General features: G+C 42.1%; 1 protein-coding gene across 1 annotated transcript in view; it reads left to right on the top strand.

Annotated features, from left to right (window-relative positions):
• The window catches only part of wnt2bb (wingless-type MMTV integration site family, member 2Bb), a 90,955-nt gene that overhangs the window by 48,057 nt on the left and 17,473 nt on the right, over window positions 1–25,425 (top strand). The window contains exons 4-5 of the mRNA XM_063065407.1: window positions 139–416; window positions 11,896–12,160. Coding sequence (XP_062921477.1) covers window positions 139–416; window positions 11,896–12,160 — 543 coding nt within the window. The remainder of the gene's footprint in view (window positions 1–138; window positions 417–11,895; window positions 12,161–25,425) is intronic.

Here is a 25,425-nt window from a genome sequence, read left to right on the forward strand (position 1 = left end):
AACTTATCAATCACCCCTCGTAATAGATATCAAGCCAGGACTAATTGTTCCTCTGCCTTGCTGTACAGGAAGACAGCACGGTTAGTTGCTAAGTCTAAATCTAACATTGTTCTCACTATTTCCTCCTCTCCGCTTCAGGTAGCCGGGAGGCTGCTTTTGTCTATGCCATATCCTCTGCTGGGGTTGTGTATGCCATCACACGAGCCTGTAGCCAAGGGGACCTGAATACCTGCGGCTGTGACCCACGGAAGAGGGGCAAGGCCCGCGACTCGAGAGGGGAATTCGACTGGGGAGGCTGCAGCGACAACATAAACTATGGAATAAAGTTTTCCAAAGCCTTTGTGGATGCCAAGGAGAAGAAGGAGAAAGATGCCAGGGCACTGATGAATCTCCACAATAATCGATGCGGCAGGACGGTGAGCCATGAAGCAACATTAGCAGAACTAGTATTGGAATAATTGTAATATTATGCTTAAATCCAGAGAAAAGTAACACTGTAGCCCTGTGGTCTACTCAACCAGTCTAATGATTGAAGGAGCCAGCTCGAGATTTAAAATTTGTCAACCATTCAGCAAAAATCTGTTTTCTTTTTCAGCCCTTAACTCTTTCCCCATTTATTGCTGTGTTTGGTGGTATAAGCAAGTTAGTTATTAATGGAAGAGCAATCCTTGAAGTAATGAGATTAATAATTGATAGAAAAGAACTAATTATTAAGCAAATGGATTCATTATTGAGGAAAAGCTATTAGCTATCAGTAAAAATGTATTAATTATTTAGAGTAACCTAGCAGTCGTCGATCTCAAGATCTTAATTATTGATGGGTAGCTATTAGTTATTGATGTCGCTTTATTTATTCAGAGAAGATTTAACTATTGATATAAAACTTAATTATTGAAGATCATTAATTATTCGGATAAGGCATGATTTAAGTGTTTTTGATAGAGCTATAAATGAACAGCATAAATAATTGATGCAATTAACATTATTAGATGAACTAATATTATTTAATAGATTAGTATTCAGACTAATTATTTATTGATATCAAGGCAATTAATTATCTGAAAGGTAAAATGCCATTGCTATAAAGAAAATAACTATCAATATTTATTAGTTACAGATATACTGTAAGTGAATCCCTTAGTGAGATAAAAGCATTATTTGCTGTTGGAAACACCAATCTGCAAATAATTTTCAAATCCAAGCCAAGATTGTATGCTGAATTATGGTTGCCTTCTTGTCCCAGTTTGTCTCCCGTCTGTGTCTAATTTTCTTCTAATTGAAGGTTTCCTCCCTCAAGAGTTACACAATTCAACATCAGATAGATCAGATCAGATCTCTTATACTTGGCTAGTCCTATCTGTGCCATTGGTGCAATGGTGACAATGTATTTACACTCAATTTCCTTCACTTCCCACAGATGAATGTTCCCATTCTCCAATTGACCACTTATTGATAAAAAGGTTTGCTTACACAGCTTAAGTATGATAGATTGTAAAAAGTTTGTTTGATTCCCCAGAGAATAAATAGCTGTAAAGTGATCACGTATTGAACATGATAGAGCCAAGACAAGGAGGGAGAGAAAACTTTTATGGGAATCCATTATATAATGGAACTTGACCAGCCAAATGGATACAATGGACAACCAACTACAAGGCGCAAATCAGAAGCTTAATTGAATACTCTGTTTACCAGCATGACCACAGTCCCAACAGTACCTGTTATAAATGGCACCATTAGGGGACACCTGATCAACTGTTAAGAGCCAAAAATTTGGTATGGCCTGATATGAAAACACCACTGCCCATGAAGGGAAAAGCCTACAAAAAGTAGTGGATATGGCCAAGACCACAGCAGGAAAAGTCCTTCTGGCCATCGAGCACATCTATCCAGAGTATTGCCACTAGAAGGCAGCACCTATCAGCAAGGTCCCCCGCCATTCAGGGCCTTTCTTCTCGCTGTTGCCATCAGGAAGGAGTTACAGGAGCCTCAGGACACACACCACCAGGTTCAGGAAGTTATTACCCTTTAACCATTAGGCTTCTGAACCAGTATGGACAATTTCACTCACCTCAACACTAATTCCACAACTATCAACTAATTTTCAAGGACTCTACAGTTCATATTCTCAGCATTATTTATCTACTACTTACTTACTATTTTTTCTCTATTAGCACAGTTTGCTTTATTTTGCACGTTGACTGTTTGGCAGTGTCTGTGTAGGGTTTCATTGATTCTATTGTACTTCTTTGTAGTATTGTGAATGCCTGCAAGAAAATTAATCCCAGGGTAGCATATGGGGACATAAACACGCAGTGGCCAGTTTATTAAATGACCCGTACATGTGCTCATTCATGCACTTCGTGCAATCTAATCAGCCAATCATGTGGGAGCAACTCAATGCATAAAAGCATGCAGACATGGTCAAGAGGTTCAGTTGTTGTTCAGACCAAACATCAGAATGGAGAAGAAATGTGATCCAAACGATTTTGACTGTGGAATGATTGTTGGTGCCAGACAGGTTGGTTTGAGTTTCTCAGAAACTGCTGATCTCCTGGAATTTTCTCGCATAACAGTCCCTAGAGTTTACAGAAAATGGCGCAAAGAAAAACATGCATTGAGCGGCAGTTCTGTGGGTGAAAATGTCTTGTTAATGAGAGAGGTCAGAAGAGAGTGGCCAGGCTGGTTCAAGCCAACAGGAAGATGACAGTAATTCAAATAATGACACAACAGTGGTGTGCAGGAGAGCATCTCTAAACGTTGACGTGGATGGGCTGCAGCAGCAGAAAAACGACGAGCATACACTCAGTGGCCACTTTGTTCAGTACGGGAAGTAACTAATAAAGTGGCCAGTGAGTGTACGTACTTTGATAATAAACTTACTTTGACTTTCTTTAGGGATATGTGCAAAGCTATGGAGAACAGTTATGATCTCAAAAAACAGAGGGAGTAAATAGCCCCCTCCTGTTGTTGCACACACATTATCCTGCATTACTTTGCCTGCCAAACCTTTAACATTTTGTCATTTAACAAGAGACACAAATAGCATTTAACAGAATTAAAAGAAAAACAGCTGTTGATTTCTGTATCAGGCAACGTGCCAGTGGAGTGAGATTGGTATCAGATGCAGAAGAGACAACAGACACATGTTCAAAACATGCAAAGGAAACACAACCCTCAAGGGGTTAATAACTTTTAAATCAATTTGCATCAGTTATCACAGTGAACAGTATTTCATCAGCAATTTTATAGTGTAGGCCATATATAAAATACTCAAATAAGTCTCAAAGGAAATATAAAGGTATATTTCACTCACTCCGCTGTCCTGTTAGATTGTCTTATGCATTATTTTCAGGTAATTGTTGTAAACTGGTGAAATATAACTGTAATAGATAGGGAAAGGCCTCCTTTCTATTCGCCACATGGTCAGTTGTGAGTTAATAACCAGGATCTGAATAAAAAGGTGACCATAGTCCATCAAAAGAGATGTCTTCCTTTTTCATCCCTAATAATTTTTCTGGCAGAGATGGTGGGAAGGGGAAGGGTGGTTGGAGCTGCAGGTTGGACTGTTAGGACCTCTAAAAATCATAAAGAAACTGCACATGTTTCGAATCTGGAATAAAAATGCTGGAAAAATCTAGTAGGTCAGGTGGCATCTGTGGAAAGAGAAACATCATTGATCTCTGAGATTGAAGTTATGAGATAAAGATGTAATTGGGAGTTCAGCTAGCTTTTACTGAAAAAGGGTGAAACCACAAACCCTTTCATTCCTGGGATCATTCTTGAGAGCATCCTTTGGACCAGCACATTGTTTTTTTAGATAAGAGGTCCAAAATTGCTCACAATACACCAAGTCCAGTCTAACCAATGCATTATAAAGCCTCACCATTACATCCTAGCTTTGGTATTCTAGTGCTCTCAAAATGACTGCTAACATTACATTTGCCTTGCATACCATCAGCACAACCTGCAAGTTATCCTTTGAGGAGTCGTATATGAGAACTCCCAAGACCTGCTACAGCTCTGATTTTTGGACATTCTTCCTATTTACAAGATGGTCCACACCTTTATTCCTTCTCCCAAAGTGTATGACCATGCAGTTCCCCACATTATTTTGCACCTGCCACTCTTTTACCCATTCCCCAAAAATGTCAAAGTCCTTCTGCAACAGAAATTTTCCTCCCCCCATCATCGTATCGTCCACAACTGTGGCCACAAAGCCGCCAATTCCAACATCCAAATCATTGACGTACAATGTGAAAAGCAGTCCTAACACTGACACAACGCTGGTCACTTGCAGCCAGTCCCCTTTATTCCACTCTTTGCCTCCTGCCAGTCAGCCAATCTTCCGTCCATTCTACTACCTTTCCCATAATACCATGGGCTCTTATTTTGGTAAGCAGCCTCATGGGCGGGACCTTATCAAAGATCTTCAGAAAACCCAAATAAACGACATTCACCGAACCTCCTTTCTCTATCCAGTCTGTTATTCTCTCAAAGAATTCCAGCAGATTTGTCAGGCAAGATTCACTTTTAGAAAACCATTCTGACTTTGGCCTACTTTATTGTACCCCAAAACCTCATTCTTAATAATAAACTCCAACATCTTTCCAACCACTGAAGTCAGGCTAACTGACGTATAACACTGGACAAAGATTTTGTTTCCTGAATACTTCTGGGTGTATCTTATGGTATTTGGGCTGCTTATCATGAAAATCACCATGACATTTTGCTATCATGCACCTTTTTTTTAAATCACCTATATTTTTTATTTCAATTCATAATTCAAGTCAATTAAAACGTTGCCCACAATGTAAGCTGAGAAGTTTTCCATCTTGTCCAGGGCATGCTTAGAATGGATGATTGCTGCATGGCAGGACAGATTTTGGAAAAACAGGACTAGGAGTCTGGAGGAGGCATGGGAGACAGATACAGATACAAATTTTGAATCCTTTATGTTAAGTGAGCCTTATCTGATTACTCAATCTGAGTTAAATGACCTGGTCAGAGCCTTGGGTTTGTTAAAGGCAAAAGAAGAATTATTGGGTTCAGGACTGCAAGGATGGAACCTGTTGTCATCAGACACAAAACTTCCTGTGAAGGATTTTGATATTTGTGGCAGATGTTTCCCAGAACAAGTGATGCCAAAATTAAGGAAGGCATTTTTGTTGGTCCACAAATCAAGCAGATCATCCTTGAGAGGCAATTTGAAGAGCTTCTAATGGCACCGGAGAAAATTGCATGGAAGGCATTCAAGAATGTTGTTGAAAATTTTCTTGGCAGCTACAGAGCACTAAACTACATGCAGCAGGTTGACAACTTGCTTCATGCATACAAAACCATGAAGCGCAACAGGTCACTAAAGATTCATTTTCTGCATTGCATTTAGACTCTTCCCTGCAAACCATGGCACTCTCAGAGAAGAGCACAGTGAAAGGTTTCACCAGGACATTGCAGTCACAGAGAGACGGTATCAGGGCAACTGGAATCCATTACTGAACACTTAAGCAAGAAGCCTCAGACACTGAGTACAAATGAAAATCATCAATAAAACATTTTTAGCTTAGTTGAACTATTGCAAAGCATCAGCACCATTATACAATTAAACACATTATATTCAATAAAAGTTAATTTCTTGTTTCTCCAAATTCTTACGTGATACAAGTACTCTGAAATTATTTGTGTTCAGTTTCAAGCTATCATAAACAAAAATAATAATTCTAAGGAAGCAACACTTTTGAAATATTTGTTGTCTGCTGTAATTTCCTTTCTTCTGCCTCCCTCACTTCATAAAGAGTGAAGTGACATTTGTAATTTTCCAGGAACCATTCCAGAATCTAGTTATTCTTGAAAGATTATTACTTAGGCCTCCACAATATCTTCAGCTACCTCTTTCAGAACATCTGATCCAGGTGACTTATCTATCTTCAGACTTTACAGCTTCCCAAGCACCTTCTCCTTAGTAATAGCAATCCCTCTCCCTCTCCTCACAATTGCAACCTGCAACGTAACTGACACCAATAACTTGATATATGCATTGGCAGCAGCAGTCCTAGAAATGCTGGGCTACAAGATGAAATACAGTGAAGAGTACTGTTATAATTCTCCCCCCGCGCCCCCCCCCGTAAATGATGATTAGAAGCCAAGATAAAATTCACAAGGGTGGAAGTTAACAGACTAACTGAGTTGTAGAAAGGTGGGAAGACCAAAGACTCACCTCATCTCAGGAAGTACAGTGGTATGCTCATAGCTGAAGCCCTGGAAACTGCCCAGCAATGGTTAACAGCTCTGGATACCACACTACAGAAGTACACTAAGGATGTAGATGCCAAACGAATAAATGTCCTCTTCTCCAAGGAACCAGGAAAACTATTCACACAGTTCCAGAGCGACAACATGCCATACCTGAACCAACCAAAGCAGCAACTGAGGAGTACTGGAAGAGTACATGGGAGAAAGAAGCATCACAGAACACCAGTGCCCAATGGCTGAAAGACCCACAAGTAAGCCTCTGCAACCTCCCAGAGGTGGAACCAGTCACCATCACTGCAGGAGATGTTCGGCAATGGGTGGTAAGTATGAAGAACTGGACATCACCAGGGCCTGACATGATCCACACCTATTGGCTGAAGAAACTAACAGCATTACATACATGGCTAGCAGCTCAGATGAACCAGCTGCTTGAAGAAGGCTCCCATCCTGACTGGCTAACTCAAGGAAGGACAGTACTCATAAAGAAGGATCCCCACAAAAGAGCAACGCCATCAAACTACCAGCCTATAACCTGCCAGTCAACAACATGGAAGCTCCTAGCAGGCATCATAGCCACCAGGCTGAAGAAACGTGTGTAAATTCCTGAGCCCTGCTCAGAGGGGGATTGGTAATGGAACCAGCAGCTCCAAGCACCAACTACTGATAGACAAAGCAGTCATGCGAGACTCCCAAGACTAGGCAAACCAACCAAAACAGAGGCTGGATCGACTACCAGAAAGCATAACACTCAAAGCCCCACACGTGGATCCTGGAATGCCCATCTCTGCACAAGGTCAACAAGACACGAAGGACTTTCATCAAGAACTCAGTGGACTGTCGGAGGACAATGCTAGAAGTTAACTCAAAGCCAATAACACAAGTATCCATCAGATGTGGAACATACCAGGGTGATGCATCATCCACACTGCTGATCTGCATAGGCGTGAACCTCCTCCGCCAGATCATCTCAAAGAGTGGATATGGGTACAGGTTCAAGAGTGGAGTGACCATCAGTCACCTCCTGCACATAGATGACATCAAGCTGTATGCCAGAAATGAAAGAGGTATTAACTCACTAAACCACCTGACAAGGGTGTACAGCAGAGACATCAGGATGCCATTTGGACTGGAAAAGTACAGCTGGATGGTAGTGAACAGAGGCAAATTCATCAAGACTGAAGGAGTAGAGTTACCTGAAGGCCACATACCAGGTGTACAGGACAGCTACAGATACCTGGGGATCCTGCAGGTGCATGGAAGCCACAATGAGGACACAAGGAAGGCTGCAACATCCAAGTTCCTCCAAAGAGTGAGGCAGATCCTTAAAAAGCCAGCAGAATGGGAAGAACAAGATCAGAGCCATCAACACATTCACCCTACCAGTCATCAGATACCCAGCTGCAATAGTGTGCTGGCCTAGGAACAAACTGGAAACCACTGACATCAAGACCTGGAAATTACTAACAACGCATGGAGGATTCCGCCCAAAGTCCAATGTCAAGCAACTGTACACCCGCCGGAATCAAGGAGGATGGGACTTGTAAGTGTCAAGGCCACAGTCCTGGAAGAAATGCAAAACATCCATGAGTATGCCAGGAAGATGGCACCTAAGGACAACCTGTTAGGAGAATACCTCAGACAGCAGGCAGGGAATTTGGAAATGTTACGCTGTTAGCATTTCGGACAGTAATGAAGGTCCCCCATCTCTAGTGGTGCTCAGGGCTTCTTTCATCATGTCAGTTGCTTCCTCTCAGTTTTCACTACTGTCAGTCATGCAAGTACTGGGTGGAGACTCAGGAATACCATCACACTCAGATGTAGAAGGATTCTTCATTGCTGTTTCCTTAACAACTTTGTTTTACCAGTCAGAGTTGTTAGCCCTGAGCCGAACCCCCAAACCTGGAGGAATGGTGGACCACTCTTAGTCTGTACTTTACCCTTTGACCTGTTTGGCATGGGTAACCCTACCAATAGCCAAAGCATAAAGCCCTGACTCCAGCCTCAATGACTGTAGCTCTCCAAGTCATTGAGGCACACAAGTCTCCAAACCATGACAAGGTTGAGGCCCTCCTGGAAGTTGTCTCTCTTTTACTTTTTACATATGAAAAAAATGATATTATCTTTTATATTATTGTCTAGCTTACCTTCACAATTCATCTTTTCTCTCTTTATGGCGTTTTAATTGTCTTCTCTTGGTTTTTAAAAGCTTCCCAATTTTCTACCTTCCCACTAATTGTTGCAATATTCTTCTTTTGCTTTCATCTTGTCTTTGACTTCCCTGGTCAGCCATAATCAGTCTCATCCTCCCTTTAGAATACTTTTTCATTTTTGGCATGTATCTTTCCTATACCTTCTGAATTTCCCCCAGAAGCACCAGCCACTGCTCTTCTGCCATCATCCCTGCCAGTGTCCCCTTCTAGCTCCTCTCTCATGCCTCTGTAATTCCCTTTACTCCACTGTATTACTGATACATCTGATTTTAGCTTCTCCTTCTCAAGCTGCAGGGTGAATTCTATTATATTATGATCACTGCCTCCTAAAGGTTCCTTTACTTTAAGCTTCCTAATCAAACCTGAGTCATGACATAACACGCAATCCAAAATTACCATTCCGCTATTGTCATGGTGAACACTGGCAATGACTGAACTCAGGTGCAGAAGGATGGCAGACTCTGCCATGGTGAGCCTTGCCAATGATTCAACCCAGGTGTGGAGGATCATCAGGTTCTGTCATGGTGAGCCCAGGAAAATAACTGAACTGAGGTGCGAAGGAATGGTGGACTCCAATATAGAGACGGAAACGAGAAACATAGGAATACCAACAGAGCATCGGTGAAACGACTGAGCAACGCCACAGGACAAATATCAAAACCCAAGGATTCTGTGATCAGCGCTAAACAAGAGTCCTCGTAAAATCATAGAAAGCGGGAAACCCGTGCCAGTCACAATTAACTTGACAAGATTAAACAGAAAGCACAAGAGCTTAACGACTCTAGTTAAGACATTCGGTAAAGGGAGGTGCTCGAACAACCGAGAAACCCAAAGCTCTGTGACACGCCACCAGAGGCCCACAGGGCTCGTGACACCTATAGTTTATGTGTACCCAGGTCTTCTGCATAGTCCCATCTGCCTGCATCCAGACCATTGCCCTTCATGTGCCTCTTGCATTTAAATTTCTCTCAAATACTACAACTGAACCAGTGCCAATCACTTCCAATGCAGCTGATTCCACTCACTCCTCCCTCTGAGTGAAGAAGATCTCCCTCAGATCCTCACACCTGGTCCACTGTGGCTAATCTTTTAACTCAATGTCATTTTTATATAGCAACCCCTTATCCTTTGATTCCCTTCATAGGTAAAATTCTATTCCTCAGATAATCTGTTATTTTGGAAATATTTATAGAAGGGTGAATATTAGGCATGATATCATAGATAATTCCCTGCTGTTCTTTGAAATTCTCCTGTGGGATCTTTCCTATCCACCTGAGAGACCAGTATTAGTTCTAAAGGCTGATTTATACTTCTGCGTCAACTCGACACCATAACCTACGCAAGTGGCCTACGTGCATTGTGAGCATTTATACTTGTGCGTTGGTGTGTCTGCGTCACTCTGCAAATCGGGCACGTCACGCATGCGCGCTCACCTGCCCGCGCAAGGCTTCATGGTCATGGTAGTCTTTCTCGGGGTAAACAATTTTAAAGCAAGCGTCTTTTTTCATAAAAGCGAAATGTGTCCTCCATAATTTCAGAGGTCTGTAAAGATTTATGGAAAGCATTGCAGCCAGAGTTCCTTCCCTGCCTTTCGGTCGCCCAAAGGGAAGCTGTTGCAGCGTAGGAGGAAATGCAATGCTACCAGGCGGACCAATCACAGTTGTTGCGGTCTGCGTTGCTGCGACACGTAGTTACATTTTGGGAGAGGTGCACGTCAGGCTACGGTGTAGGGATCCACATAGGCTCTGCGTAGGTTTTGTGGCGATGCTGTACTTACAGCGTCGAGTTGACGCACAAGTATAAATCAGTCTTAAGTCTGACCCTAAAGTCAGCACTTCCTGTAGTACAGCACCTGACAGCAGTGCATTAGGGGGACCAGAATGACATATGCATTCAAATATCTCGAATGAGACCTGAAATCACAACTTCCTGATACAGAACAAGAATGTTAGTCTGATGTATGACATACTGACACATGACGTATACTGGAAATAGAGTCATTGTGGTGAAAGGCAGTTGCTTAAGTTGTCCTCGGGCATTTTTGGTTGATGTTCAACTGGAGAAGAGTTAAAAGAGTGAGATTAGTGGAAAAAAAATGGACCAAAATCTACCTTAACACAGGCAGTACTTGATAGTTTCACAACACAGATGATAATGCCACCGGACACCAAAAAACTGTAGGTATTGGAAATCTAATATACAGACCAAAAATTGAATCACTCAACAAATCAGTCACAGCTGGACATGTCCTATAACCCTAAATTTCACAGTTTTTACCTTCCTTTGTGTGCATTCTCAATGCTAACTGCCCCCATTTCATAGTTCATTTTCATCTCCCTCTAACTGCCCCATTAACCAATCCCCCACTGCAACTTATTCCCCTGACCTCAAAATCAGACTGTTTATTCCTCTCCATAGATGCTGCTTGACTTGCTGAGTTCCTCCAGAATTTTGTTTGCGTTGCTCAATATCAGAGATATTACCTTTGTCCTATCCAATGCTAACCCCCACCCCACCTTCTCGGCAACCTAAAACTAACTTGTTCTCTCTCTTTCTAAGTTCTCATGCAACCTGAAATTTTAACTACAGGTACTGCAGACTTAATGAGGTTTCCTGCGTTTCTGTTGTTTATTATTAAAACAATTGTTCAGATGTCCTACCTGTTATAGAATTCATTCACCTCCTGTCCATTTGATTTCAATTGGACAGGGATGAGATGGGATCTACATTGCATTGTGATCTCATCCTCAGTGCATCACTCTGGAACGCTGGCTGAAAGTTATTTCCAATACTACTTGTCCTATTCTTGATTGCAGTACTTACTGCCCATTATACCCACGGGCATTTAGGGCAGCAATGAAGGTTCTCAATCTCTGGCCATGTTCAGGGCTTCTTTCATCACGTCAGTAGCTTCCTCTTGGTTTTTGCTGTCAGTCATGCAAGTCCTGGGTGGAGACTCAGGAATACCGTCACACTCAGACGTAGAAGGATTCTTTGTTGCTGTTTCCATAACAGTTTTGTTTGACCAGTCAGGGTTGTTAGCCTTGAGCCGAACTCCCGAACCTGGAGGACTAGTGGGCCACTCTTAGTCTGCCCTCTACCCTTTGATCTGTTTGACATGGGTGACCCTACCAGGAGCCAAAGCATAAAGCCTTGGGTCATCCAGACACACAAGCCTCCAAACCCAATGACAAGGTTGTGGTCCACTAGGAGGAATGGTGACATTTCAGCACGGACTAGAAGGGCCGAGATGGCCTGTTTCCATGCTGTAATTGTTATATGGTTATATACCAGATTATATTTAGAGTAAAGTTCCACTTACATTGTCCTATCAAACACCTGGACAGGCCCACCTGTTAGAATGACGTACTCTTGAAAGTTATTGAAGTTGATGAGAGGTTCATTGTTATAATTCTGGCTGTCTTCTCCCTCATAGGCTGTAAAGCGGTTCATGAAGCTGGAGTGTAAATGCCACGGAGTCAGTGGTTCCTGTACACTGCGGACTTGTTGGTTAGCAATGTCGGACTTTAGGAAAACTGGAGATTACCTGAGGAAAAAATATAACCTGGCAATCCAAGTTACTATGAACCAGGATGGAACAGGTTTCACTGTCACCAACAGACACTCGGGCAGGCTGATCAAAAACGAGCTGGTGTACTTTGAAAACTCACCTGATTACTGCGTCATGGACAAGGCAGCAGGTAAGAGCTGGACTGTAAACACAAAAGGTTCCGCGGATGCTGGAAATCTTGAGTAACATAAACTAAAGGGGGAAAGAACTCAGCAAGTCAGGCAGGACATGGTGGGAACTAAGTGTCTGATGAAGGGTCTTGGCCCAAACTATCAACTGTTTATTCCCCCCATAGATGCTGCCTGACTTGCTGAATTCCTCCAGTATTTTGTGTTTATAAGTCAGGCAGCATCTATGGAGGGGGAATAAGGGTCTGTTGAAAGGTCTCAGCCCAAAACATCGACTTTTTATTCCCCACCCTAGATGCTGCCTGACTTGCTGAGTTCTTCTAGCATTTTGTATGCATGTGGTGCTCAAGTTCTAGACTGTGTCACCAGAGTCAGCAGCTGACACTGGAGGGACAGATGCCAGGCATGGACTAGAGTCTTGAAATCATGGGGAAGAGGAGCAACTGATGGAGAGGAATGCATTGGGGGAGAAAGAATAGAGAAATGAGACCGGGGGCATGTAGTGTTTATCATGAGGCAACTGTCTAGAGAGCATGGCAAAGCTGAGGACAGACCTTATTGCCAGAAACTGAAAGGAATGAAAATTGTAAAGATGATAAATTCTGAAATCCAGGTGTAGGAGCAATGGAGAAATATCATTGGTGAGAGAAGGTGGAGGAAAGCTGAGAGCAACAGTGACGAGGGTAATGAGAGCCAATTGTTGAAACAATGGTCAAAGTCATATCATTAAAGACTTACCCAAGGCAATGCTTTCATTCAAGTCACTCAGAAAACTAAAATGCTGCAATGAAATGAAAATGAAATTGCAAAGGAAGGAACGATGCAATCCAGCATCTCAACTGGTCAGATTAGAGGTGACTAGATCTCGAGAGAGAAGGATCCAGGCTGTATGTTTATGAGAAGGAATGAATGTGATTTTATATTCGCGTAGCTTCAGGCCCTTTTCAATCACTCCTTTCCACTTTAGCCATTTGTCATGAAAGCTACAATCAACCTCAATACACAGGAAGTCAATGATATACATGAAGGAAGTCATCTTGCCTTTCTGTCAAGAGTCACCAATAGATATCTATGACTATAGAGATGACGTGCCTGCTGCCAGTGAACACGCTGGACTTTAACACCAGACATTGCTGAGAGAGGGTACACCCCCACCCAACCGCTGTCCTCTTCTACAAAAGAGTGGGGGCTGACACATGTAGTTTATCTCCTCGGCATCGACAAGATCACAATGAACAGGGCACTGAACTACAATCCCACCACATGTTAAAATTATACTGGTCTTGAGAGTGATGATATTCATGAAATCACAGGTCCCAAGTGCGTCACAGCCAGAATTGCCTTAGAAAATGTACCAGTGTTGTAGTGTAGGGGAATGTAGCAATCTGACTAAACACAATAAGTTCACACAATCAATGCGACGATGAATTGATAAATAGTTTTGTTCATTGCGCAATAAGTTCCTCCCGTAACCAGCAAATCACAGCAGCTGCTGTACAAGTGGGCACACTTTTTCAAGCATGGCTATTTCCTATTGCCATGTCAACTGCCCACCTTGTGCCCATTATACATCCATTGGTATGATTGGTCACATTTGCTGTTACCATTGAAGCTTGCTGTTGGAGGCAGTGGCTGAGGGAAATGCCAAAAAACAACTTTTAAAAGGTACTTGGACAGGTACATGGGTAGGAATTTTACAAGGAGAAGTAGGCAGTCTTTATTTGTCTTCAAATTTCTCAGAATCAGGTTTATTGTCACAGACATATACAGAGCCTATAAAAAGTATTCACCCCCCCCCCCCCGACCCCCGGAAGTTTTCATGTTTTATTGTTTCACAACATTGAATCACAGTGGATTTAATTTAGATTTTTGACACTGATTAACAGAAAAGACTCTTTTGTGTCAAAGTGAAAACAGATTTCTACAAATTGGTGTAAATTTATTACAAATATTAAACACAAAATAATGGATTGCATAATTACTCATCCCCTTCAAGTCAGTAATTTAGTAGATGCACCTTTGGCAGCAATTACAGCCTTCAGTCTGTGTGGATTGGTCTCTGTCAGCTTTGTACATCTGGGCACTGCAATTTTTTCCCCATTCTTCTTTACAAAACTGCTCAAGCTCTGTCAGATTGCATAGGGATCATGAGTGAAGAGCTCTTTTCAAGTCCAGCCATAAATTTGCAATTGGATTGAGGTCTGGACTCTGACTTGGCCGCTCCAGGACATTAACTTTATTGTTTTTACGCCATTCCAGTCATTGTCATTGTATTGCTGGAAAACAAATCTTCTCCCAAGTTGCAGTTCTCTTGCAGACTCAGGTTTTCCTCCAGGATTTCCCTGTATTTTGCTGTATTCACTTTACCCTCTACCTTCACAAGCCTTCCAAGGTTTGCCTCAGTGAAGCAACCCCACAGCATGATGCAGCCACCACCATGCTTCTCGGTAAGGATGGTGTGTTTTAGTTGATGTGCAATTAGTCTGATAGCCAAAAGGCTCGATTTTGGTTTCATTAAACCATAGAACCTTCTTCCAGCTGACTTCAGTGTCTCCCACATGCCTTCTGGCAAACTCTAGCAGAGATTTCATGTGAGTTTTTTTCAACAAGTGGCTTTCTCTTTGCCACTCTCCCATAAAGCTGGTTAAGCACCCAGGCAACAGTGTTGTATGCACAGTCTCTCCCATTTCAGCCACTGAAGATTGTAACTCCTCCAGAATTGTCATAGGTATCTTGGTGACTTCCTTCACTAGTCCCCTTCTTGCATAGTCATAGTCCCCACTTGCCATCCTGTGCATTGGCATTTCCATATTAGATGGTGATGCAACCAGTCAGGATCCACATTTAAAAGATACTTGGACAGGAACATGGATAGAAGTGTTGGAAGGAGAAGTAGATTGTCTTACTTTGTCTTTGAATTTCTTTACAACTTTTATCCCCTTTTACCACATTTATAATTTCAAAGTTCAAAGTACATTTATTATCGAAGTATGTATGTGATATATCCCTGAGATTCATCTTCCAAAAGACAGTCACGAGAAAAAGAAAGCAAACACACAAAAAAAGTACCAATCACGCAAATGGCAAAAACCACAGAATATAAAACCTCAAACCACAGAATCTGTGAAACATCGTCTAGGAATGTTCAGCTTAGTTCAGTTCATTTCTACTTAGTGCTGTGTCGTTCATCGACTGGAGGCTGCAGAGCCAGTCCACCCCGATCCAAATTGCACAAAATAGCAATAAAAAATAGAGTAACCAGAAACCAGAAACACATCATAACATGAACTGCAGAGTCCAATCCACAAACTGCACTGTTTAAACCTTGTCCAAGACCCTGGCACCATCCTCTGGGAGCATCAAGCGAGATGGAGAGAGAGACTGATCAAATGCAGGCACCTTCCTCTGGGAGTAGCGAGCAACTGTGAAAGGGAGACCGGTCTCATTCAGGCGCCCTCCTCAAGCAGTATTGATTGAGAGCGAGAGAGAGGGAGACCAGTCAAACACAGGCAGACAGCAGTGAACACACGCTCACCTACTGCTCTCGTCCACACCGGTTTAAAGCAGCTTGTTTGACACAATTGGTAAAATTGGTGAGAAACGGAGTCGCTCATGGGCTCACACCCCACCCCCAGGCCGCACGCTCCGCTCTAAACCTCTCCGAACTCCCTCTTAGACAGCAAAGCACCATGTCACCCAGTCGGCCCAAAAACACACCTTCAGAATGTACATCACAGGTTCCAATAATAACTGATCATATTTAAATGAAGAAGAGGAAGAAGAAAAGGAAGTCGTTTTGTGAACTGTCTGAAGGAAGTCGCTGTTGGTCTCATTGTTCACTGATGCCAACTTCTTCACCTGTTTATACCTCTTTGTTAAGCACTTTACTACAGTGAGCAAATCAAAGTCAGCATAGGACTGTTTGAGACATTGGCAAAATGATTAAGTGAGAGTAAAAAAGAGTGAATACTGAGCACTGCATGATAAACCCTAGGAGGGCGCAGCAAGGATTGTTATCAATGCAGAGGTTACCACACATGTTCAGTGCTGAGAAACACATGGGCCCGTCTCTATGACAACTGGGCAGAATCCAAAATACAAACTGGTTATGCTGGAAAACACCGAAATAGTCAGGCTGCATCTGTGGAGAAGAAATTAGAGTTAATGTTTGAAATCAGTGATCTTCCTTCAGAAAAATAAATGGAGATTTAACTAACATTAAGTGGGCATGGATAGAATCAGGGAAGGGGGAGATTGGTTAGAGGAACACCCAAGAGCGGATGGAGGCGTCAATAATTTAAAAAAAGGGATAATAGTCCCAACACAAAAGTGGTTAGTGATAGGACAAAGAAATGATGGATCCAGAATGTCCATAAATGGTTATAGAAACATCGATAACAGAGAATAGCAGCAAGGGTTATCATCTGAGCCCACATTCCCGTGGCAAATTCCCCACAGAATACAGCAGCTGATATCTGGTCTCACTGACTCTACTTCAACTACTGGCTTCTTGGATAGAAAGTACTCTAAATGGACAGAGTGCGGTCAGATCAGGGCCGTCCGATCAAGGCCAAAGCCGAACAGTTGCAGCTAATTAATGCTCTCCTGATTTAAGAGTCTTTGATTTAGTAGGCGTAGAATGAAATCCTTCTGCTCCCAAACTGCAGGTATCCCTGAGAATTAAAGATAGGGCAAAAAGTTAAACATAATTTGGAAATACTTCCGTTAATTAAATACATTCTGTTCTCTCTTTCTAAATGCAACAGTAACTGAAGTTCCCAAAACATGAAGCATGATTATGTTTCTGTGGTAAGATTGGGCGTGTTACACAACGACAATGACCTTGCAGCTGCTATGATACATCTCCAGGACCTTAATAAATCTTAGCAACACGCCATAGCAATAGCGTATGTCAGATCCCATCACTGGACTCTGTCAACTTAAACTCAACATCCATAGAGACCAAACAGAACCTGCAATAAAAATTTCTTACATATCATTTTGGATTTTCCATCAAAAACTGGAGGATTAATCGTATTTAATTAAACTAAATAATATTTCAGATTGTTAACTCTTAAACTGTGCGGCTGGAAAGACTAATTGTTGAGGTGACTCAGAGCTATCAACAAGGTGGTGCTAAGTTTGAGTGTGTGAGCAGTGTTTCAGTGATTACCAGACAAATGAAAAGCAATCCTACTGTACTACTCGAAAGATGTACAAAGAAATTCTCCCTGATCTCCTGGCCATCATTTATTCTCCCATGAACAATTAAAAATAGAATCTTTAAACAATAAATCTAATGCTGTTGGGATCTTGCTGAGTATCATAGCCTGTTACAATCCCAACAATAGTGACTGTACCTCATTAGATCTGAAGAGCTACATTCATGATTGAGTTCTTACAGAAGTTCAAAGTAAATTTATTATCAAAGTCCGTACACTCAGTGCTCTTCTCCTGCTGTGGCCCATCCACTTCAAGGTTCGAAGTGTTGTGCGTTCAGAGATGCTCTTCTGTACACCACTGTTGTAACACATGGTTATTTGAGTTACTGTTGCTTTCCTGTCAGTTTGAACCAGTATTTTCCACTGACCTCTCGCATCAATAAGGTGTTTTCACCCAGAGAACTGCTGCTCAATGGATTTTTTTTGTTTGTTTTTTACGCCATTGGGAGACACCTCTTTCTCCCTTACTAGGGGGAGAGAGAGAGCCTATGGTATGTCAAATACCGGGTGAACTAGTAGTCTTTGGGTTACTGCAAGTCTGTGTCTTTGCTGTTGCTTTGCTCACACCTGCGTGCTCCGTGGTGGGTGCTGCTGCTTTTCTTTTTGCCGGTGGGGGGAGGGGTGATTGATGCTTCCTGTTGCTTACGCGCGGGAGGGAGGGGAGCTGGGGGGGACATTGGGGATCTAATATTTAACTCTCATTCATTCTTTGGGGGAACTTCTCTGTTTTCGTGGATGGTTGCAAAGAAAAAGCACTTCAGGATGTATATTGTATACATTTCTCTGACATTAAATGTACCTTTGGAACCTTTGAAACCATTCTCTGTAAACCCTAGAGACTGTTGTGCATGAAAATCTCAGAAGATTAGCAGTTACTGGGCCGGCTGGTGGGGCAGTGGTATCAGTGCCGGCCTCATAAAAAACTAAGACCAAGTCAGGAACTTTCATATCGTGACCCGGTTAATCTGAAAGGAGACCAATCCTGACACTACGCGCCAGACAAGAATGGCTGACTGTCTGGTGCAACATGCTAGGAAGGAAGCAGTTACTCAAACCAACCTGTCTGGCACCAACAATAATTCCACAGTCAGAGTCACTTAGATCATGTTTCTTCCCCATTCTGATATTTAGTCTGAACAACAGCTGAACCTCTTCACCATATTTGCATGCTTTTATGTATTGATTTTCTGCCACATGATTGGCTGATTGGATATTTTCATTAACGAGCCGGTGTAATGCAACCAAAACCATATAATAACAAATAAAATTAATTGAATAATATTATTTATTTATTAACTTTATAATACTCTGTAGTTCATTCTTTCTGCACATAGAGACTGGAGGATATAAAGTGAAAATACTCCATAGTTTTCTGATGTTGGGAAACAATAATCTATGGAAGGAGACTATTTAAACTCAGAGCTCAGACTTACATGGATCAAATTACTTGAAGATTTGTGGGAAAAGTATGCAGGAAAGATAAAGCAACACACATCAAAGTTGCTGGTGAACTCAGCAGGCCAGGCAGCATCTCTAGGAAGAGGTACAGTCGACGTTTCGGGCCGAGACCCTTTGTCAGGACTAACTGAAGGAAGAGTTAGTAAGAGATTTGAAAGTTGGAGGGGGAGGGGGAGATCCAAAAAGGGTCTCGGCCTGAAACGTCGACTGTACCTCTTCCTAGAGATGCTGCCTGGCCTGCTGCGTTCACCAGCAACTTTGATGTGTGTTGCTTGAATTTCCAGCAGCTGCAGAATTCCTGTTGTTTGCAGGAAAGATAAAACTGAGAGAAACTAGAGAGTCTCTAAAATCTTCTAACCTGCGCTCCTCCAATTGGAAAATGTCTTCTCTGGATTTATTTTCCATTTCAATGAAATGTACATTTTGGGATGCCACTTTCGGGCAGAGTAAAGGAAGATCCCACTGAATGTGATTGGTTTAGATAATGAAAATAGAGCAAAGTTGTTTCTATTCACTGATATTTAAGGGCCAGGAGTCATATGTTTAAAGTGAGGGATTATTAACATGGGTAGATATAAGGAAAACTGTTTTAGATAGAGAGAAACCCAATTAATTTTTGGGCACAAGACTGAACAGTCTTTAGGGTTACAAGGAGAGAGGCAAAGGGGACTGACAAGATTGCTTTGCTGGGAGTCAACTTAAGATCGATGGACTGAACAGCTTCCTTGTGACCTGTACAGTTCTCTGATTCTGTGGTGTCATTAATTACTGACTAGGACTTTTTTGTGATATAATGAGGGAGATGTAAAGTAACTGAAGCAAATCAAAGAAGGAGAGTTGGGAGAGATCCAGGCTGTACTTTTACTTAAAGGGCTGTGTTTGGAGAACAGAGGACAATGCTAGAGGAGAAGGAATTGTTATCGATGTCAGTGGGCATTGAGCCATGGAGAAGAAGCTGAGTGACAGGTTATTGCACACTCTATGGATCTAGGCCAGATTTAGCCCTTATTTGAACAGGTCATGTGTACTAAAGCTGGGATTGGTTTTCAAACTTCTTAGTCATTAGAAAGGAAACTTTCCCTTTATATTTCCCCCACTAATCCTGAGTTGGTGTCCCTTTGTTACTAATTCATGAACCAGAGCAAATAATCATATTATTATGTTACCATAGCTTATCCATCTAAAGGAATGGATTTTTAAGAGGGGTTTAATAAAGAAACTGTTCCTAGCGGCCTAGTGGCCTGAGGATCAATAACCTGATGACACAAATTAAAGATAATCTCCAAAAGAACCCAAGGGGAAATGAAGAGAATTCTTTCAATGTAATGTTATGATCTGGCGTGCTCTGTCTGAGAAGTTAATGTAATTTAAAAGGTGCATTGGATATAAATGCAAAAGATAAACTTTTGCAGGGCCTTGCGTGTGGGGCTATTAGGTAGTTCTTTCAGAGTCAACCCAGTGCTGTCTGACAAAATGAAGAGTGTATTTATCCTCTCAAGTTCATCCCTAACCATAACTTTGTGCCAGGAAGTGATCTGGGGAAAATATCTTTGCTGTATTTTTACATGGTAGTGTTTGCATATGTAAAATTAAGACAACACAAGGGTAGAAGGCGGAAAATAAGCTTTGACCAAATAATAAGCTATGAAGCTTCCTGAGCAATTGCTAAGCTACTCACTCCCACTGTGCTGTTAGACTCTGGCTATGAATAGGGAGCTAAATACAAAGTGAAAGACTTAAAGCAAAGTCAGACAAGACAGGGTCCACCTTATTTTAAAATGAAATCTAGCAATGGAATGGTTTGTTCATTTTTAGCAGAGGAATACAGAAAGTAGTTAGGAGTTTAATTTATTTATATAGTATAGGAGTCTACATATGTCAAACAACTATTGTATTAGGGAAATCAGGACATTCACTATTTTTAATTAAAGGAAGTTTTATTGGTAAAGTAAATTTGATAATTTGTTGCCACATATTTTAACTTTCCAGGTGATACAACTATGCAGCAATTTGTTACTAGCCTTATCTTTTAAGTATTTTCTCAGTCCACATTTAAAATATTGAAGATTTGCACATAAAAAGGTTAGATCATGATTGAAGATAGAAATAAGATCGTGTTTTTAGAACTTGCATTGTGTGATGAGATCGTTAGGCTCCGGGAATTATAGGCAAATCATCACACATAGGTCTGAAAGACTGATAACAGCAGTAGTCATCCCAGACAACGAGGGAACCAAAGAATTTATCAGCTCGAGGTATAATGTACTGATGTCAACTGACATTTTGTAATATTTTATACATTGTAATCTTGCTTTCAAACACCTGTGACTCCTGCTTGAAGATAACTGTATCTGTTCTACAGATTACAGTGTTGGCGTCATAAAATCAGACTCTCTGAATATCTAAATAAGAGGATCAGAGTACTTGCACCTCAATCAGAAAATCTACACCAGTAGATAAGAGCACATGTGCTCCCAGATCAGGGCACGAGACCCTTTACATCAGAGCACTAGAGCCCTTAGATCGGACCAACTGAACTCCAAGCTTAGAACATCTTCCCTAGACCAGAGACTGTGCAGCACCACAGCTCAGCCACCTCACGCCAAGTTCTGAGCATATATTCAGGACACCAGCATTTCTAGATTAGTGCATCTGAACCTGCGATTCAGGGCATTTCAAACCCAAGTTCAGAACACTTTTTCGCCTAATTCAGGTCATCTGTTTCCTGTGCTCCTACCCAGCTAGGTAAAAGGACTTTCTCCTCTAGATCAGAACTACCTGCACCCCAGCTGAAGGCACCTGCAACCCAAGGTCAAAGTACTTCCACCAGTCAATCAGAACACCACTGGGGTGGCACAATCATGCAGTCAGTAGAGCCATTCCCTTGTAGTGCTAAAGACTTAGATTTAATCCTGGCTTTTGGTGCTGCCCGTGTTGAGTTTGCATATTTTCCCTGTGACTCTGTGGGGATTTTCTCTACTGTCTCTGGTTTCCGCTTGCTGCCCATAGACAAATGAAATGGTTCAAAGTTCAAAAGTTCAAAGAAATGTATTATCAAAGTTCATATATGCCACCATATACTACCCTGAGTTTAATTTTCTTGTGGGCATTCACAGTGAAGACAAAGAAACATTAAAAAAATTCAGTGGAAAACTGCTCACAACTGACAGGCAAACAACTGACATTGAAAAGACAACACATTGTGCAAATACAAAACAGGAACAAAAATAATGATAATAAATCAATAAATAATACATATCAAGAACATGCATTTTAGAATACTTGAAAGTGAGTCCATAGGTTGTGGAAACAATTCAGTGTTAGGTTGAGTGAAGTTATTCCCTCTGGTTCAAGAGCCTGATGGTTGAGGGATAATAACTGTTTTTGAACCTGGTGGTGTGGACCTGTGGCTTCTGAACCTCCCAACAAGCTCACATTGTATTTCCCACCCCCCCCCCCCATGTCCCTTTGGTTCTACCATCTGCATTCCCAGATCAGAACATCTGTACCATAGATCAGGTGTTTCTTCCCCACCCCACCTCGCCCAACACTAAATCTAAGCAATCTGTAACTTAAAACAGAACATCTTCTCCCATGTTAGACTGTCAATTCCTCGAGATAAACAAAGCTGCACAACTGGATCTGTGCTTGTGCCTTCCTAGATACAAGGAGTTGTCCCACTAGATCAGAGCATGATCTCCTCAAAATACACCTACATCACTAGGCTCAGATGAGGTCCTCACCTAGGTACAGGAGTTGTCCCACTAGATCAGAACATGATCTCCTCACAATACACCTGCACCACTAGGCTCAGTTGAGGTCCTCACCTAGATACAAGGAATTATCTCACTAGATCAGAACAGGAGAACCCCACAGTGCACCCACATCACTAGGCTCAGATGATGTCCTCACCTGGATACAAGGAGTTGTCCCACTAGATCAGAACATGATCTCCTCATATTGCACCCACACCACTAGGCTCAGATGAGGTCCTCAGCTGGATACAAGAAATTATCTCACTAGATCAGAACAGGAGCACCCCACAGTGCATATGCACCATTAGGCTGAGATGAGGTCCTCACCTAGATCAGAGCAACAACACTACTGAATCTGAGCATCTGCTCCCACAGTCCAGAGTAACTGCACCACCGTGATTCCTGCAGTCCCACTCCTCTAGATCTGTGAACCTGACCCAGATCAGAGGGGCTGGGGTCTGCTTCCCTGGTTCACATTGTCTGTTCCCCTGGATCAGACCATCGCCACTCCTCGATCAAAGTTTTTAATCCCCTTCCATCAGAGCAACTTCATACTTCAACCAGAAGATCTACTCCACTGGTTCAAAGCACCAGCTCCACTCAATCGTATCGTTGTTTGCCCCACCACCATCCACGCTAAGACCAGTGTGAATGCTCCTATCAGTTAGAGTATCTCAATCTAGCACAATTGAGATACTCTAACCGATGGAAGTGTTCGTAAGTTGAATGCTCCCATTCAATGTCTGGTTAGTGTAATGCTACTACAGACAGTAACTCCAGTTTAATTCCACCACTGTCTGCAAGGAGATTGTACGTTCTCCCCGTGACCACATGGATTTCCTCCGGGCGCTCCAGTTTCCTCCCTCGTTCCAAAGATGTATGGGTTAGTAGGTTAGTTGGTCACATTGATGTAATTAGGTGCCTCGGGCTCTTTAGAGATACCGTGCTGTATCTCTGAAAAAAATAAAATAAAATAATCCTCTTTATCAGAGTTTCTACTACTCAAGAACAAAAAATATATATTTCCTTAGATTATTGGAGAATGAGGGGTGAACTTGTAGAGGTGTATAAAATCAAGAGGCATACAGACAGGGTGAACACACATGGATTTATCCCCAGGGAAGCAGAACTAAAAACTAGTAAACTAGAAGGCATAGGTCTAAGGTGAGGGGTTAAAGATTTAAAAGTGACTAGAGGGGCAATTTCATACAGAGGGTGGTGCATAATTGGAAAAAGCTGCCATTTAGGAGTTGAGGCAGGTACAATGCAACACTTAAAAGATATTTGGATAAATTCATGGAAGGGAGGGGCTAAGAGGGAAATGGGAAAAATGCAGGTAAATACTACCAGCTTGGTGGGCACCATGGTTGGCATGAACAAATTGGGCTGAAGAAACTGAATTCAGCTGCATTTTTCTGTCTTTAAATTTCTTCCCTAGCAAAAGGCATCCACACCCAAGATCAAGATATCTAAAGCATCAAAGAATGTAAACCTTTTGAGCAAAGTATCTGTAAACATTGATCACAGAATGTGCTCCCCTCAGTAAGAACACTCTAGATTAGATCATTGTTCCAACAGATCAGATTATCTGTTCCCATGGATCAAAGCAGCGATACCCTAAGTAGTTGCATCCTAACATCAGGGCATCAGAACACAAAGTTTGCACCTGTAGGACAGAGAATCTGTACTCTAGATCAGAAAGTTTGGTGATAGATATCAGAGCATTTTCTCTCCTCAATGAGAACATTCGTTCCCCTAGACTTTTGTCACTGCACGTCTAGCTTGATACAACTGTCTGCCTAGATCAGCTAATGTGTTTCTCTATATCACAGTATCCAAACTTCTAGAGCAGAGCATTTGCAGCCTTAAAACAGAGTTTCTGCAAAATATGTATCCCGTCGTAAGACCACCGCTCCACAAGCTCAAAGTTTCTCCACCCCTTGATCAGGCTGGAGACAAGCACAAGATCTCCTCAGTTTATCTGTATCAGAACATCAACGACACTTGATAGGAAGATGCAGACCCCTTAAAACAGAGAATCTTCTCCCTCAAATCCGAGAAACTTCACCTTAACATCAGAGTAGCTGATTCCAAAGTTCACAGTGCATGCAGCCCTCGTTCAGAATCTTTATATACTGACAGCAAGATATGTGCTCCCCAAGATGAAAGCATCTTCATCCTAACTCAGAGCATCTGTACATCTCCACTATATCACCGTATCAGTGACACATGGCCACATCATCTCCTCACCTAGCGTGAATCGCTCTCATGGAGCCATGCAGAATGGAAACAGGCACTTTGGCTCAACTGGTCCATGCTGACAAAGATTCCCATCTACACTAGGCCCATTTGCCCATGTTTGGCCAACATCCCCCTCAACCTGGGGTTCATGGACACCTTGCTTAATGGTGTTCATCCGTGCATAAAAAAGGTTGGGATCCCCTTCTCTAAACCTTTCCAATCTTTGCACCTGTCCACATGTTTTTTTCCAAGTTGCTAATGTTGCTTCAACCATTTCCTCTGGCATCTCATTCCATATGCTGAGCTCTGGCTGAAAAAGTTGGCCATATGGTTCTTATTAAATCTCTCAAGTCTCACCATAAGCCTTCTAGTTCATGATGCCCCAATCCTAGGAAAAAAAAGACCGTGCACACAAAAAGACTGTGACTTTTACATCATACATAATTACATCAGAATCTTTGCTCCCCTGCGGGACACTTCCATCAGCAGAGGAGAGAGTCTGCATCCTAAAATCAGGCAATGTCCTTGTTCTGATGAGAGCATGTAAATGTGTGGATCAGAGCACTCATAGGTTAGAGAACCCACTCACCT

The sequence above is a fragment of the Mobula hypostoma genome, chromosome 13 (assembly GCF_963921235.1).
Source record: "Mobula hypostoma chromosome 13, sMobHyp1.1, whole genome shotgun sequence".
In the NCBI taxonomy this organism is placed as follows: domain Eukaryota; kingdom Metazoa; phylum Chordata; class Chondrichthyes; order Myliobatiformes; family Myliobatidae; genus Mobula; species Mobula hypostoma.